Source organism: Otolemur garnettii, unplaced genomic scaffold (assembly GCF_000181295.1).
Source record: "Otolemur garnettii isolate 467f Iridium unplaced genomic scaffold, OtoGar3 scaffold00020, whole genome shotgun sequence".
Lineage (NCBI taxonomy): Eukaryota > Metazoa > Chordata > Mammalia > Primates > Galagidae > Otolemur > Otolemur garnettii.
The window spans coordinates 16,639,730-16,657,025 of NW_003852415.1; the positions used below are offsets into that span (position 1 = coordinate 16,639,730).

At 42.5% G+C, this 17,296-nt stretch overlaps 1 protein-coding gene across 2 annotated transcripts in view; it reads right to left on the bottom strand.

The window, feature by feature from the left end:
- TTC7B (tetratricopeptide repeat domain 7B) overlaps positions 1-17,296 on the bottom strand; it is a 256,341-nt gene that overhangs the window by 121,949 nt on the left and 117,096 nt on the right. For both annotated transcript variants that reach the window (XM_003786986.3, XM_023511573.1), the window contains 2 exons: positions 11,040-11,103; positions 6,684-6,821 (listed from right to left, as the gene is read on the bottom strand). In XM_003786986.3, the coding sequence (XP_003787034.3) occupies positions 6,684-6,821; positions 11,040-11,103 (202 nt within the window). The remainder of the gene's footprint in view (positions 1-6,683; positions 6,822-11,039; positions 11,104-17,296) is intronic.

A 17,296-nucleotide genomic window follows, 5' to 3' on the forward strand; every position in this document is an offset into this window, starting at 1 on the left:
AAAAAAAAAAAAAAAAAAGAACTTAAAAGAGGAATCTGAATATGTGTATGCCAATGTTCACTGCAGCACTATTCACAACAGCCAAAAGGTGGAAACAGCCCAGGTATCTATCAACAGATGAACAGATAAACAAAATGTGGCACAGCATATAACAGGACATTATCCAGCCATAAAAGGAATGAAGTCCTAATATGTGCTGTAAGATGTATTACAACATGGCTGAACCCTGAAACCATTTGGTTATGTGAAGTAAGCCAGACATAAAAGGGCAAGTATTGCAATATTCCACTTACTTGAAGTCCCTAGAATAAACAAATTCATAGAGACAGAAATTAGATTAGAGGTTACCAGGGTATGGGGGGAGAAGAAAATGTGAAGTTATTGCTTAATGGGTACAGAACTTCTGTTTAGCTTGAGGGAAAACTTTGGAAATAGTGATGATAGTTCCAAACCATTGTGAATGTTTCTCTGCATACACTACCCTAAGGGTAAACCACTTCTATTCCTCCCAAGAGTACTGGTATTCTGACTGAGGGCGTTGAGAAGAAAGCAGACCTTAATTCAAAAGAACCCTTTCTTAATGGTAATAATGGAGATTCCAGGGGCCATGGCAGAGGCTGAAATTCTTCGGGGCAGGCTGTCATTTAAAAATGATGCACATGTGATCCCTACTGGGCCAACCATGGAGCTGCACCAGAGCTGGGATCTGTCCAGGTGCTCCCAAGCTGGGCCCATCCTTTCTTCTACAGTCCATTTCCCATCTAGGAACCTCTAAACTCAAAGAAAAGGGGCCAGAATGAGAGCATTCATTGGCTCTGAAGTATTAGTGTATTCAGCAAGTCTTTTCTGAGCACCTACCATGAGCCAAACACCCCATCTCAATTTCTCAGCAGTCTGTGCCTCTGTCTGCATCATGCACACTGCGGCCTTCTAAAGACTTGGCACCTCTGGGTTTGTGCTGTACAAGTGGGGCTGCATGAGACCTATTAAGCAGACTTAGTTAGATGTGCAGTGTTTTGCATAATATTCCCTGATTAAAGGGATTTTAGGTTAGGGAGGTATAAATGTTCCCTTGGTACAATCACTAGCCAGAGAGTTCTACCCATAGAACCACAGGGTTGTTGAGATTTACCATAAACAAATGCATATGAGTTGAATGGGAAAGATAAAAATACTATCTTTGTTTTTAAAGCTGTAATGTCTATGTAGGGGGGATATATTACAACCTTCAAACAGGACCCCATAATAGTCCGTCAAAATGGAGCCATTAATAGTCAAATTTGAGAAACAAACCTTAGCAGCTTGGGTTCATTCTAAAAAACAGATGAAGCGGTGCTTGTTGTTTTACTTTTAATAGCGCGGGTTGTCATGCCAACTAGTGCTGCTGTTTAAAATGAAGAGGAAAAAAAGAAGTGTTCCTTCCTACACAAACCTTTCAGGGCTCACAATTAGTCTTTAAAAAACATGAAAATTCACAGCACTGGAGATACGGTAAACATTGTGCTTCTATTTAAACCTGTCAGAATGAGGATGTGACAACCTTTGGTTTGTGTTTCATTTGTACAATGCTGCTCCTTGCCCAGTATCTGGCTGAACAGCGCTCGGAAGGGAAGTACGGCATGATGATGCAGGAACACATGGGCAGTCGGTCTGGAGAAGGAAGACAGCCTTGCATCCTGAATAAGTGTAACAGGAAGGACAGCTTCCTAGGGGAAGAGTGCTCTGCTCCCCACCATAAGCACACACCTTAAAAGGCTGGGTCTGCACAGTGCTGCACAACACAGCCACTACCCATGTGTGCTGTGGACAGGAGGAGAGACGGGAGGAAAGAAGACGTGCCAGCAATGGCAGCAGAGGTCCCCTCCCTTCTGTGGTGCCTGTGGGCCCAAGTCGGCCAGGAGGCCCGAGGAAGAAGGAAAACACACCTTGTTCTGATGTGTAAGACTTGACACTGGCTGGAGATGAGAAAGGAAAATGAGAAGACAGGGTGAGGGAGGAAAGACCTCCTCTCGTGACGGACTCATGGTTGTTTATGCTTCTGTTCACAGAGGACCCTAAAGGAAGATCTCGTACTGTTTCTGAGTCACAGAGGACCTGCTCCTGGACCACGGGGTGAAGGAGCTGGATCCCATCTGCGAGGGGCACAGCTGGTGGTGCTGACACTTGGGCCCCTATCTTCTTTACAACATCCTCTCCTGCCACTCCTTCCTGAGAGCAAGCCCAAAGGTTCCCAGCCCCTTAGCCCAACATCCTTCATACTTTTGCCAGCCTGAGGAGGAAGGCTGTCTCTCTTAAACTGTTTAATGCCTAGGAGGCCTTAAAGAGCCAGTTCATACATACAGCTGCTTATAATCTTACCCTAGCATTCTTAACCTGCAAACTCTGCTGCGTTCAGCCTATTCCATCTGCCTGGCAATTCACAAGCCTTGCACTATGATGTCTTCTGTAATCTGGTTACCTTCTCATGTGTTTCTATTTGGTCTCTCTAACTAGAATGGAAACTTCTTGAAGGCAAAAGATCTTTTTTGTTTATTTTGCTGTGTCCCCCTGTGCCTGGAAACTCCTGTGTATACAGTGGTAATAACTGCAGCCGCAGTATACAGCTGTCATTTAATGAGCTGTAAGCACTGCTCTGTTCTGAGTAATTTACATGGATTAATAAATTTAACCCTCACGCTTGTCTGAGATATACTCAATTATTATTCCTACTTTATAAGAAAAGAAACTAAAGGCTCAGCGCCTATAGCTCAACCGGCTAAGGCGCCAGCCACGTACACCTAAGGTGGCGGGTTCGAATCCCCAGCCCGGACCCGCCAAACAACAATGATGGCTGCAACCAAAAAATAGCCGGGCGTTGTGGCGGGCGCCTGTGGTCCCAGCTACTTGGGAGGCGGAGGCAGGAGACTTGCTTGAGCCCAGGAGTTGGAGGATGCTGTGAGCTGTAATGCCACGGCACTCTACCCAGGGGGACAGCTTGAGGCTCTGTCTCAAAAAAAAAAAAAAAAAAAAAAGAAAAGAAACTAAAGTATAAGAGGTGAATGACATGCCAGGATCACACATCTCTTAGATCCAGAACTCAAACCAGAGAGCTTTGACTCCAGCAAGGATGTCTAGCCTGCAAGGGGAAGGCCACATGCTCATCTTGTGAGGACTTTTTTTTCTTATCCATGGTGTCAGATATCACAACAAGTATGCATGGACCTTTTTTTCCTGCTAATCAGCATTTGTTAGTGTTTGCATATCTACTGTGTGGCTCAAGATAAATCTTATTCTTCCAATGTGTGGCAGAAAAGAAAAAAGGCTGGACACCCCTGCCTAGAGCCTATGACCCTGGACACACTAGGCTGATAACCAGGTTTGGGATTGAGGATGTAGGGATAGGCTGGGGACCAAAGAAGGGGAGAAGAGAGATGGGGAATATCTAAGAAAGTGTAGTATACCATCCCAATCCATAAACTTACACGTATAATGCACATGCATTTATTCATAAAGATAGGTGGTCTCTAAAATGTCAATGGATAATCATCTATCTCAGGATAGCTGGATTCTAAAGGACTTTTATTTTTTTCCTACATTTGTATCTATTGTTTGATCCTTTAAGGAGCATGCGAAGTTGTTGAATGTAGCAGATAAGCAATTAAGTCAATTTCATTATGGCAGCAAAGGAAAACAAAATAAAATTAAAAAAGAGAAAAAAAGAAGAGGGGAGCCACCGAATGTTTCTGAACAGACGGATGACATGTCTGTAGCTATGTCTTGGAAAGACTGCCCTGGTGATGGAGATGAAGACAGGAAGTATAATACAGGACAGCCATAAAGTTTGTGTGAAATTTAAAATAGTTGTAATGAAGAGTAACAATGACAATCACTAACATTTGTCAGGCCCAAAGAAAGGTCATAGAGGAAGTTTAAAATCCAGTTACCCTCATAAGCAACACTATTCACGGAAGCCAGAAGGTGAAAACAACTCAAATTCCCATCAACTCATGAATGAAAAAATAAATTGTGGTATATCTACGTAACAGAGTACTATTCTTCCTTGAAAAGGAATGAAATATTGATACATGCTTCAAAGTGTAGAACCTTGAAGACGTTATGCTAAGTGAAAGACCCCAGATACATATTAGATATTTTCATTTATATAAATACCCACAATAGGTAGATCCACAGAGACAGAAAGCAGATGAGTGGCTGACAGGCAGTAGGGAGGAGTGAGGACTAGGGAGTGCCTGCCTACTGAATAAAGGGTTTCCTCTTAGGGTGAGGAAAATGTTTAGGAATTAGAGGTGATGGTTGTACAATCTGGTGAATGTACTAAATGCCAGTGAATTACATACTTTAAAATGGTTAAGTTTACATGAATTTTATTTCAGTTAAAACAAAATCCAATTACCCTTTTCACTTAAAGTCCTAAGAAAATGGAAAGGTAAATGAGAACAACAGCAAAAAGCCAAATGGATTCAGAAAAATCCCAGTAAAGATGGACCAAGATGCTTTGAGATGTGGTAGGATTTCATCCTTTGCCTATGACATCTGTTTTAATTAGAAGATCTGAGATAACATGGCTGTCTTTGCTGAGGGAAGCTCCACGTGCCTATGTAGAAAGAGCAAGAAAGGCTGAAGCCAGTACCCACCCTTTATTGATGGATGCAGAAGCCATGCCGAACCCTCCCTGGGGCTGGCCATATTGGGTGTTATGCCTGTTGCCTGGTTGCCTCTCTCTAGACTGGCAGGGGCCATCCCTTGCTCATGGCTGTATCCCCAGCCTTAATCACAGCCTCCGACACAGAACAGGTGACAGCACATATGTGTTGAAGAAATAAATGTTCTCTAACAAATAAACATTCATCATATTTTATCAATTGATTTATATTTTTAATAGATAAAATACAGATATGATAGAAAATTCAAAACACTCCCGGGGATATACAATGATAAATTCCCTGTCCTCCACTCTCCACTTCTAACATCTTCTGCTTTCAGAACAAAGGTTCTGAAGCAATCTTTGGCACCGTCTCCACCATTTTAAATATGACTAGTGGGATAAAGGTCTGAATTGCAGAGGCTCCAGCTACCAGACTCGCCAGTGACTCAGACTTCAGGTTGTCACCACAAGATGGAAACAGCATGTACTATCAAGATGGAAATCATGTGGGGGGAAAGAAGCTCCTAGGATGGCATACTTGGAGAGCTACAGCCCACAGAGGAATCTGCTAAGTAACAGGTGCCCCTAGAGTCATTCATGGAATGAAATCCATGGGCAGGGGCCATCCATACAGTCAACCAGGCCAGCCACCTTGAGCTCCTCACTTCAAGATGAGAAAGGTGACATTGCCACATGATAGGATGGAAGCAGACATGCACACTGCTCTTATCCCTAGACCTAGAGAGGGGTTAAGACTGGAGGAAAGAGTCACCTGAGAAGAATACAACCATGAGCTGGTGGCATAGTCTCCACTGGTGAGTTTCGTGGTAGACACAGATGACAGAAACTAAACCGGTCAGAAGGAGGAGGTCCAGGAAAGCAGGGCACCCAAAGAGGGCTCAAACAGCTTCGTGATGAACAATCCAGGCCAATCTCAAACCTGGGTAGAGCCCCGGGGGGGGGAGCCACATGTGATGGGGGCATCTGTACACACTGCTTTATCTAGCCGGATTGTGAGGAGTTTGTTTTATTTTTTCTAAAGGCTGAGTAACCATTGCCCTGTATAGTCACCAAACCAAAGACTAAAAAAAGATTCAAGCCACGCAGGCTCATCTGTTCCCCAAGGTTCCTGCCTAATGTGGCGATGCACTGGCAGGCTGGAGGGTGAGTCGGGCACTTATCTGATTTCAGCCAATCTGTTACTGTATTTCATTCCCTGTCCTCATGCCCAGAGGCTGTTGCAATGGGTATAAATTTAGAAAGAGAAAGATAAATAACATGGAAAAGTTCCTTTTAACAAAATAGGTTGTTTCTTTCTCACTCACTGTCTCTTTATTTTGCTAAAGAAAAGATAAAATGATCTCATTACTTATTTAGCCTTACCCTGGCAGAATGGGGTATTCTAGGAAGCAACCTAATATTGCAGGACCATAGCCTAAGATTAGCCGGCTTCATGTGAAGCTGGGAAGAAGTCAAGCTTCCACCTGAAGTGTTTCTTAGAAACCAAGGGAGTGAGAAGATGACAGCACCTTGCACAAGGTCTGGAATCCACTAGGATCCCTTCTGAACAAATAAAACTCTAAATGTAGACAGTGTTTACTTTATACAAGAAACAGACCATACTAGCCAACATGATACACTGTGCCTGGAATCACCATTTCACTGGGAGCTGCATGGATACTTTAAATGAAACCTGTTTTATAAGTAAATTAATGTCACAGATGGAAGATTTTTGGTTATGATGGAAATAAACTGAAAGAGAAACTGCTTGAGAAATGCTTGCCTTTCCTCACACACAAACCACTGCCTGGTGGGTTATGGACCACTTGTGGTAAGAGACTAGATGGATTCTACTCCCTCATCATTTAGCCCAATGCCCCCTTAACAGAGGAGGAAGCCAAAGATAAATGACTGGCCCAAAGTCACAGAGCCACCAGAGGTAGAGGGGGACCCAAGATCAGATCTCATCGTCCTTCCCTGGGGTCATCCCCAAACCACTAACCACCACCTGGAAGTCCACCAGACTCAGCTGCTATACCTCTGACAGCATCTCGTACTGGCCTCTTCTCCCAAGAGCGATGGTTAGTAAGTCGTAGACCACAGATGCACTCTGTAGACTGATGAGGCGGTCGCTCTTGTGCTCAGGTATCCTGCTCAGCACAGCATCGCGGTTGGCCTGAAAGCAAAATGGAAGAGAAGCAGATGGTGAGCCAGCCCGAGGACACAGCTGTCACTGAGTGCCAGAGAAGCCACCTAGGCCCTCTTGCCCCTAACAGTTTTCCAAGGGGCCAGAGATAAGACCAGGAGTAACCTCAGGTCATTTATTCAAACTCCCCCGTGGAACACAGCACATGGCATGTGATATGGCCCAAACACTAAAGTATTGGAGGTGTGAACCTGGGGGCACAGGTACCTGTCGGCAGGTGTTTAGAAAAAGCTTTGGGAACTGATGCAAAGCAGGGAGAGTTTCCGTGGGCTCAGGTTCACAGCCAGCCTCACTGCAGACACAGCTGTGCTCTAGGGCAGTAGACTCATCCATCGAGTGAGGCCCTGTGGTGTCTTACCTGGAGTTCCTGCTTCTGCTGTATATTAAAGAGTGGGAGAAAATTCCCAGCCCTATATCTCCCAGTACCAAATGGTGTCATCAAATTCCATCAGTCCTACTGAGATATTATATCATACTTTCCCTCTATTACCTAGCAATATTCAAATCCCTATACTACATCTTGACTAGAACAGACCACGAATACTAATTTCAATCTTGTTTAGGGAAGCACAAAATAGATGTATAATAGAAAACAAGAAATAAGCAGATTTTTCTTTTAAAAGATATTATTACAGAGGACTCCAGGGAAGACCTCCTCAATTTCACATCTCTACTGCTTAGCACAGAAATAAATCAGGCATATTTGAGCTTATTAATCCCATCTACCCAGAAAACAAATGCTCTTTATAGCAACTTGTTTCCATTACTCCTGAAATTTAATTTCTCTACAGATTCTTCCAGATACATCATATGTACTAGAGACTCAACAGCTAGCTCACTTTCCTTCTTTCCCTAATGGGAAGTTCAGACTCAACAAAGTTAGATTTTGCCTGCTTTCCCCACCGGCTAGTTAACAGAAGTCTCCAGATTCATCTACCCCTAGGAGCAGAGCAAGGGAAAGTGGTGCATGAGGTCCCGAGGTCATTTGTCCCGGCAGTCTGATGTTTCTCTACCTGCAAGACACTCTGAAAGCCCCCCCCCCCACCTCTTCCCTCTCACTAATGATACGAAATGCCTTCCTTTTGTGTGTGAGTCCAAGGCATTTACTTTTAGCCACCCATCAGTACTTACTCATTTTAAAATTCCTTCCTCTTAAATGTCAAAGACAAATAAGAATATATAAGACAGGCCACTTCCTACAAAGTGAGTCATCTTTTATGGAAATAAACCTGCTTTTGAAGATTTCATTCTAAGTTTTTCTTGTTAAGGCTGACTTTTGGGCCCAACAAAAGAATATTGGATCTAAATAGGGACTACTGTAAATGATCTCGTTTCATTTATTTGCTATAAATGTCCTATGCTGAGACCAATGCATGGAAGAGAACAAAATAAAAAAAAAAAAGCTATTCCTAAGACATTTTCAATTTATAACAAATGCACTTTTTCATTTTTAAAGAAATAATCTGGAGTGGTGCCTGTGGCTCAGTGAGTAGGGCGCTGGCCCCATATACTGAGGGTAGTGGGTTCAAACCTGGCCCTGGCCAAACTGCAATTAAAAAAAAAAAAAGCCGGGCATTGTGGCAGGCGTCTGTAATCCCAGTTACTCAGGAGGCTGAGGCAAGAGAATTGCCTAAGCCCAAGAGCTGAAGGTTGCTGTGAGCTGTGATACCACAGCACTCTACTGAGGGTGACAAAGTGAGATTCTGTCTCTAAAAAAAAAGAAAGAAAGAATCCGAATCTTTTGATTAAAAAGGTATTGTACAGAACTTCTAATAGAATCACAAATAATAAATATCCCAGATATTGTTTCCGTGATAGTTGTGCAAGCATAGTTCAATAATCCCCTTCTCTTAAGGAAAACTAATTTGATTTGCAGTGAGAAAGCTATATAATTCCAAATGATTTCTTGTAGGTGGAGAGATTATGGACAAATTTATGCTTCTAAGTTACAGTCAGAACCAACAAAGAAGACAATTTTCTCTGACATTCAAAAAAATAGCAATTTTCATTTTGGTTCTGAAATTGAGCACATTCATTTTCTATCTAAAAATCAGAAATCAAAGTGTCAAAGGACATGAAAAAGGGCTTCGAATTTTACAACTGATTTTAGATTTCTACCTACATTTTATGTTACTGCTTACAGGGAGAACACAATTATTTTGGTTAGAAACCTCATCCTCTGTGTTTACTAATGACACCATTGGATTCCACTACCCCCGAAGAGACTTTTCTAGAAATTAAATACCAGAGAGCCAAATGTGACTGTCTCAAAGAGATCTCAACTTTTGAATCTTATTAGTTTCTATCACTTCAAGTAAGAAGCAGGTGAGTTGTAGACATCATTCCAAAGACATCTACACCTACAACAAGTGGTTTAGAGATGTAGCCACGTCTTCCAAATTCTAGACTTGAACACATGATCTGACAAACGAAACACGATAGTTTCAATCAGAATTGTCCAAGTAAACCAAAATGTCTGGTCACCATGTTTCAGAACTTTTACACCATAACCAGCCAAGTTTGCCTAAAGGACACTAACTGCCAAGCTATGAAGAGCCCAGCTTGGTACAAGGGAACATTAGCTAGGAGGCCAACTCTGCTGGCACCACCAAAGAAGCAATGATGAAGCCTGGTGAGACTCGTTCACTTGAATGCCACCAAGTGCCAGCCTGGTCACCTGTGTGCCTTCTCCCTGACTGTGCCAAGGCACAGTAGAGAATGAAAATAACACCAGCCTAAGTTACCAGCCGACAGTCAAGGCAAGAGGAGCCAACCTGTTTCCTTGACAGGAATCTCAATGACGCCAAAGAGCTTCCAAATAGAAGGAAGTGGTAACTCAAGCAGTCTTATTCCTGTAAACATCTCTGGGCCATTCCACAGAACAAGAAAGCCCAAAGTTTTAAAATGAGACCAGAGAGCTACCCTCCCTGACAACTCACAGCCTCCTCTGATCCCCCCTGCTCTTAGCACATGAACGTTCTTCTTATGCTCCATTTCTAAGTCTTTTTCACCTGGAGTATTTTGTACCTTTAATTAAACATTGTGTTTGGAAGGGGAAGAAGGGAAACACCTTCCCTTGCTTGAGTTATGATTCCTTTCTTCCACCCTGCCTGCCTGGTGGGTGAAGTTATGAGGACAGGTCAGCACAGCCTAGCAGAAGGAGCGCTAGACCAATGCGTGATGCATGCATTTCACCTGCTTTGAGGTCCAGGCTCCTCTTCTGTAAAGTGAGGTGAATGGACATGATGTTCTCTAGGTCTGTTAAAGTTCCAGAAGCCTGTCATTCTGCTCAGATGCTCAGCACACATAGTTTACCTGCTGAGGTATTACCTATTATCACACATACTATTTTTGATTTCAAGCCAGGGTCATAATGCCATGTGATATACAGAGTAGAAACCAAATAAATGATGAATGATGTAATTTTAGACCTAAAATTCTAGGTATCCTGGCCAAACACTAAGAAAACATTTCAAAAGAATCAGATGATCTGGCAAAAATCCCCTCACAACAGCATAGCCAGGTAATAAGAGTAAGCTCTCACAGCCTGGGATCTTGCAAGGCCTGGGAACAGGTGCGAGCTTGGAGAGACAAACAGTATGAGAAGACTATTTCATTAGCTCCTACTGTGTAAACCAGAGGTTCATACGCCCAACAAGTGATTTATCCCAAAATTCTCATCACACCAGGGCAAAGTGAGAAAAGTTGTCCAGTGGGAGTTTCTTTCTCTTTTTAAGATTCCTTTGGTGGTCATTTTAGCTGTGATTAACCTACAAACAATTGCCTTAGTGTTCAACTAATACTTGGTGAATGAATGAATGAACTAAGATCCCTGCTAATTGGAGAGGAGAAGTGTCAATCTCCAGGCTGAATGAGGGACATCACTAGTAAGTGCAAGAATTAAGAAACAACCCTCTTTTTAAACCTCTACTGTTTTTTTTCCCTCTCAGGTATCCCCTCTAGAAACTATTCTCGCCCAAGAAAAGAGTCATCACACCAATGGAATGGTCATATAATAAAAGACTATAGGGATAGAAAAAGAACAATAGGGTGGCGTCTGTGGCTCAAAAGGGTAGGGCGCCAGCCCCATATGCCGGAGTTGGTGGGTTCAAACCCAGCCCTGGCCCCTTCCAAAAAAATTTTTATAAAAAACAAAAAAAGAACACTATAAAAACATTTTCCACTTACCATTGATTCACTAATTAGCAATAACAACAGGGCTTCTTCAGTATTTTCTTGAGGACAGAAAATGCTGTAAAAAGAAAACCAATGTTGATATATGTGCGGCAAGTTCAAAATATACAAATATGAGCAGAACTGAATGCTAAAAGCTTTCTGATTTTTATATAAAACCCAGGAAAAATACTGTATAATTTAGACACTTGAATTCATTTGCCTATTTTCTATGGTAATCTATGGAATACATTTTAGCTATGCATTTTAATAGCAGGCAGAAGGGTAAAGTTGTAAAAACCAAGTTTAAAAGTCCAAATAATATATGTCACTATTATAGAGGCAGAAATTTTGATCTCTATAAACTGATAGTATCTAAATAACGCCAGCTTTCTCCTAAACCCATTCCACAGGTGAAAACTGAGGCATGTCACTAACAGTCCTCTGCTCACCTGTCACCTGCTAACTGGCTATCTTACATTGTCATTTAGGAGAAAGACGATTGGAAGCAGTTTTAGGGTTTGAATAAATTCCCTAATACTGTAACAACTTAGCTATCTTACTTAAACACACATGTTTTGTTATGGGGTAGGATGCAAGAGCTGTCTTATTAATCTATTTTATGCAATTTGGCTGAACTCTAAAATCTTGGATTAAAAGAAAAAGCTTTTAAGCTCAATGTTGCTCAGGATTAGAGAACAATAAAACCCCAAACACAACCCAACCTGCATTCTCTACATCCTATTTTTTTGGTGCTGTAAATACTCTTAAAGACTTGCAGCATTTTTCCCCTCCTTTTCTAAAGCTCTAGAATCCGTTGAGTAGAATTGTGAATGTAATCACCAACTGGGCCAAACAGAACTTTTCTCATGGAATGAAGAGTTTGCAATCAATTAAAGTAAATTTGGTTAAAAAAAAAAAAGATTCTTGAATATTTTGAACGTGACTAAACAAAAAACTAAATTTACCTCTTCCCAGGGGTACATCACAACCATTTAACTGAAGAGATTTCTATCCAAAGAAGCCCCCCCCCCAAAAAAAAAAGGTTTCCAAATAATTATAAATTATTTGTTGTCTTTGAAGTGCTGGCAATTTTTGTACTGCATCAAAGAATGAAAAAGAAAGGGCCCGGTGCTTGGTATTTTTACAGCACTGACATCATGGAGGTAAGAAAGCCACCAGAGGGATGGTTTCTGTTGCTCTTCTGGGGCTAAAATTTTATGAAAAGATTAATCTGAGAATGAGGATCAAGATTTCTTACGGCGTCAGCCTAAGCTGATATTGGTTTTTCAGAAGATAGACTACTTTCCTCTTATATTTAGAAGCAGAGCCTAAACACTTTGATTTAAAAGTGTCTCCCCCACACACCCTTTACACATGTACGTCTCTGTGTTCGTGTGTGCCCAGCAATCATTTCTGATATGTTTGGTGCTTATATGCAATTGGGGCCTTGTAAATAAAGCAGTAACATTAACCATTTTCTTCAGGGCTAGTCAGTTCTGCATTATCCAACTCCAGACTAATTGAAAAGAGAGAGCACCCATGCTAATTGTGACTTCACACCAGCCAATTCAGTCCATGGATAATCTCCAAATTGCATTTGAGCCGTCCAGCTTGCTTAAATGCTAGGTTGTGTTATTTTTACCAGAGTTGCTAACAAGTAGCACATTAATTGATTCTAATTCTACTTCCTCTACCCTCCCTACCGAGGCAGGCAAGATGGGTACTCAGGAGCACTGTAGAACTCCCAGAGCTGGGAGGAAGAAGCCGGGGGAGAAAGGGAAGTTGTAAGAAACATGCCTGCAAAACTACAAACTCAAAGGCTCCTTCACTAATTAGGAAATCTGTTACTATTTCTTTTTTCTTTTCTTTTCTTTATTTAATTGAGACAGAGTTTCATCTCACTTTGTCACCCTGGGTAGAGTGCTATGGCATCATAGCTCACAGCAATCTCAAACTCTTCAAGTGATTCTCTTGCCCCAGCCACCCAAGTACCCGGGACTACAGGTATCTGCCACAACACCTGGCTATTTTTTTGTTTGTTTGTTTAGCAGGCCCGGGCAGGGTTCAAACCCACCAGCCCTGGAGTACCTAACCACTGAGCTAAGGGCAACCAGCCAGGAAATCTGTAACTATTTCTGGCTATTCTTTCCCTCTTCCTTGCTCAGGGAAATATAGAGCTCAGAGTAGATGGTCAAAATTCTTTGTGCCTTTCTTTTGTGACCTTCTCTTTAGGGCCCAAGAGCCTGAGGGGGAGATCCTGGGGCGCCTGGGCGTCAGCCTTGAAGTGGAGAAACTGCAGTCCTGAGGACAAGCTCCCAAGAGCTGATGGGCCAGCAAAGGAGGTGGCAGTGCCAGGGGGGCTGCTGGGCTGAGAATGCCATGACTGTATCTCAATCCTAGCCCTTCCTTCAACTCACTGGTGACCTCTAAGCAAACTGCCCATTTTCTTACTTTAGATGAAAATTACTAATTTATTATCTGATTCTATAGAAGACCTAGGGAACAAGGGTTCCCACATAATAGCTCTCAAAGTTTTCCCTGGATAGGTGAAAGATGTTACTGTCCATGGCGGAAACAATCATACGAGAGAAATTAACCCAACTTTATCTAACTGCATTTCATCTCTTCTGTCATCTCTAGCCATTACATGACTAATGACAAGTTGGATGTCTAAAGGTCATCAGCATCAGCCAGGGCCCTATTTAGGTTGAGGGAAGGCCTTGAACGCCACCAACCCACAAGAAAGTTGAGCTGTAAACAATGATAACATCAATTCCAAGGTCTAGTAATGTGCCTTTATAATTTTAACATGCCTGGTTGGGAGACTACTAGGGAAATCAATTCTGGAGAAATACAGCCTCTGAATGGCAGTCAGCCGGGTAAGACTTAAAGAATCAAAACCAAGAATGGCTGAAGCCCACCCCACCCCTCCCCTAAACTCCACTGTTTGCTAAACAGGTGAAATCCCAGGACTGTGCAGAAAGATGAGGGTATGGAGAAAGGGAAAGGGCCGCACCGCAGCTCTTCCCCTTTTTTGTCAATTCATATAGGTTAAAAACTCCTCCATGACAAAGAAAGCAGAGCCCTTCATGGGGATCAGCCCGGTCCACTGAGCTGCACTCTGTTGAGTGGATTAGGCGAATCCCATGTGATACGTGACCTCGCACAGGGCTCCCGTGTCCCTGGTGACCACGACTTAAAGGTGGGCTGTGTGCACTGCAGGCGAGGAGATGATGGCCACCAGTGGTGTAGCTGGTCGTGTACACAGCTTCAGTTCTGCCATCAAGATGCCATCCTGACCCTCAACACACTTCATCTTTCCACTTTAAACAGTGTCCCCATCTTTAGAAAAAACTTCTGCTGGCAACTAGGAGGTCCAGACCTATACTCAGGGTTCCCTGATGGTTACTGTTTCCTCCTGATCTGTGAAGAGTTAAGCACAATGCCTGACGCTAGCACTCAGTACATCTTTTCATCATCCATTTCTTGGAAATATTGTCATTATTAATTACCATCCACAGCAATGGGGTTTAAGCTCCTATTTTACTTTGTGCTAATTATCTAGTCTAATATGCACTTAATTATCTAAGTAAACTCAAATGCCTTTGTAAGGAGGGATAAAAGGAAAGTACACTTGACTGAAACATACTAAGAAACATGCACGAGGATGTTCACAGCAGCACTATCAGCCCCCAGTGGGAAACAACTCATTCATTATCTGATTCTACAACAGACACTAGGGACTGGAGTGAGAATCCTCACGCATCTATACATAGCAATCATCACAAGTAAAACAGATCAATATATCGGAGGATAGTCATAAAATGTAATACTCTGCACTAATAAAAAAATCACTATGACACACAAAAATATGGGTGAATCTTTCTTTCCTTCTTTTTTTTGAGACAAGAGTCTTACTATGTTACCCTCAGTAGAGTGCCCTGGAGTCACAGCTCACAGCAACCTCAAACTCTTGGGCTTAAGCAATTCTCTTGCCTCAGCCTCCCAGGTAGCTGGGATTACAGGCGCCTGCCACAACACGTGGCTATCTTTTGGTTGTAGTTATCCTTGTGGTTTGGCAGGTCCGGGCTGGGTTTGAACCCACCAGCTCTGGAACATGTGGCTGGAGCCCTAGTCGCTGAGCTGCAGGTGCCGAGCTGAATCTTTCAAATATAAAATTAGACAAAATAAATTAAACATAAGAGAGTACATGTTGTATAATTATATTTATATAAATTTCAAAAATGAGGCGGACTGTTTATTGTGGTAGAAGTTAGGACAGGGTTGCCCTTGGATGGACAGTAACCAGGAAAGGGCACCAAGAGGGCTGCCAGGGTTCTGGCAATGTCCATTCCTGATGAGGATGCTAATTACATGGATATGTTCACTTGGTGAAGATCATACTTTTGTTTTTCTGTTTGTTAATGTGTCAAAAAAAAAGCTTACCCTAACAAGTAATCAAAAGCCAATAAAACTCTTCACAGAAAGGAAACGAGGCCCACGACAGGTGAGCCCTCCTCTCCTGCTATCCAGAACTTTCAACAGTGGATTCCTTTTCTTTTTTTTTTTTTTTTTGGCCAAGGCTGAGTTTGAACCCGCCACATCTGGCATATGGGGCCGGCGCCCTACCCTTTTGAGCCACAGATACTGCCCTACAGTGGATTCCTTTTCACATTTCAAGATGGGCAGAGGAGAAGCAACCTATATCCATTCTGTCTGGTCACAGTGGCAGGGGCGGAGCTTCCTGGCAGATCTCACTTTTCATATCCCACCGTAGTCAAATATTCTGAGTGGTCCTGGTGGTTTGCTAGACCTGTAGGATCTCTGACACATAAATCCTGCTCTGTACTTATATTTTTTATAACAGACTGTGTGGAAAGGAAGAGTTGGGGACAAATGGCCCAAATGAGGTCTGAACATTATCTATCTCCCCTTTCCACCTCTAAACCAGCATAACTGAACTGGTGACAATAGCCTTTCTGCCACAGTGTTAATTGATCAGATAGTCCTGCCCTGGTAATGAGGGAGCCCCTAAGCATGTGTAAACCCAACGGGTTTTCTCCCTTTATCAATATGCCAGAGAAGAAGTAGAGTTGTGGGTGGTGCCTGTGGCTCACTGAGTAGGGCGCCAGACCCGTATACTGAGGGTGGCGGGTTTAAACCTGGCCCTGGCCAAACTGTAACAAAAAATAGCCAGGCGTTGTGGTAGGCGCCTGTGGTCCTAGCTACTTGGGAACCTGAGGCAAAAGAATCGCCTAAGCCCAGGAGTTGAAGGTTGCTGTGAGCTGTGACGCCATGGCACCATACCAAGGGTCACATGGTGAGACCCTGTCTCAAAAAAAAAAAAGAAGTAGAGTTGTGAACACACAAAATTAGAAAACTAAAAACTGATGGTGGTAACTGAAGTCATAGGATGAGTAGGGAAATTAATGAAATAGAGAACAGAATCACAACAGGAAAAAAAAAAGACTGAAAATCTGGGGAGATTGGAGGGATCACTTCTGAGGGTACAAGTGAATCTTTCTAAGAGTAGAATGTGAACGTTTTAAAATAATAATTAAGAAAATGACATGAAGGTTATGTTAACCAGTTTGATGGAAGTGTTTGGAATTGTGTATGAAAACCCCACACTGTACCCCAGAAGTGCATTAATGTACATAGTTACCATTCAATTAAAAAGAAAAAAAAATTTGTTCTTCTGGCTCAGTGCCTGTAGCACAGTGGTTACAGTGCCAGCCACATAAACCGAGGCTGGTGGGTTCGAACCGGGCCCAGGCCAGCTGAATAACAAATGACAACTGCAACAAAAATAACCGGGAGTAGTGGCAGACACCTGTAGTCCCAGCTACTTGGGAGGCTGAGGCAAGAGGATCACCTAAGCCCAAGAGCTAGAGGTTGCTGTGAGCTGTGACACCATAGCACTCTACCAAGAATGACAGAGTAAGACTCTGTCCTTTAAAAAAAAAAAAAAAGAAAGAAAGAAAGAAAATATAAATGGATCTATAGCAAGTGAAGAGATTAAATTAGTATTCAAAAAACTTCAGATGGCTTCACTGTCAAATTCTACCAAATATTTAAAAAAGAATTAATACCAATTCTCCATAAACTCTTTCAAAAGATAGAATGGGAGGGAATACTCCCCAATTCATTTTCTGAGGCAGATATTATCTTAATACCAAAATGACCATGGAATACTATGCAGCCATTAAGAAGGATGGAGACTTTACATCCTTCATGTTCACATGGATGGAGCTGGAGAATGTTCTTCT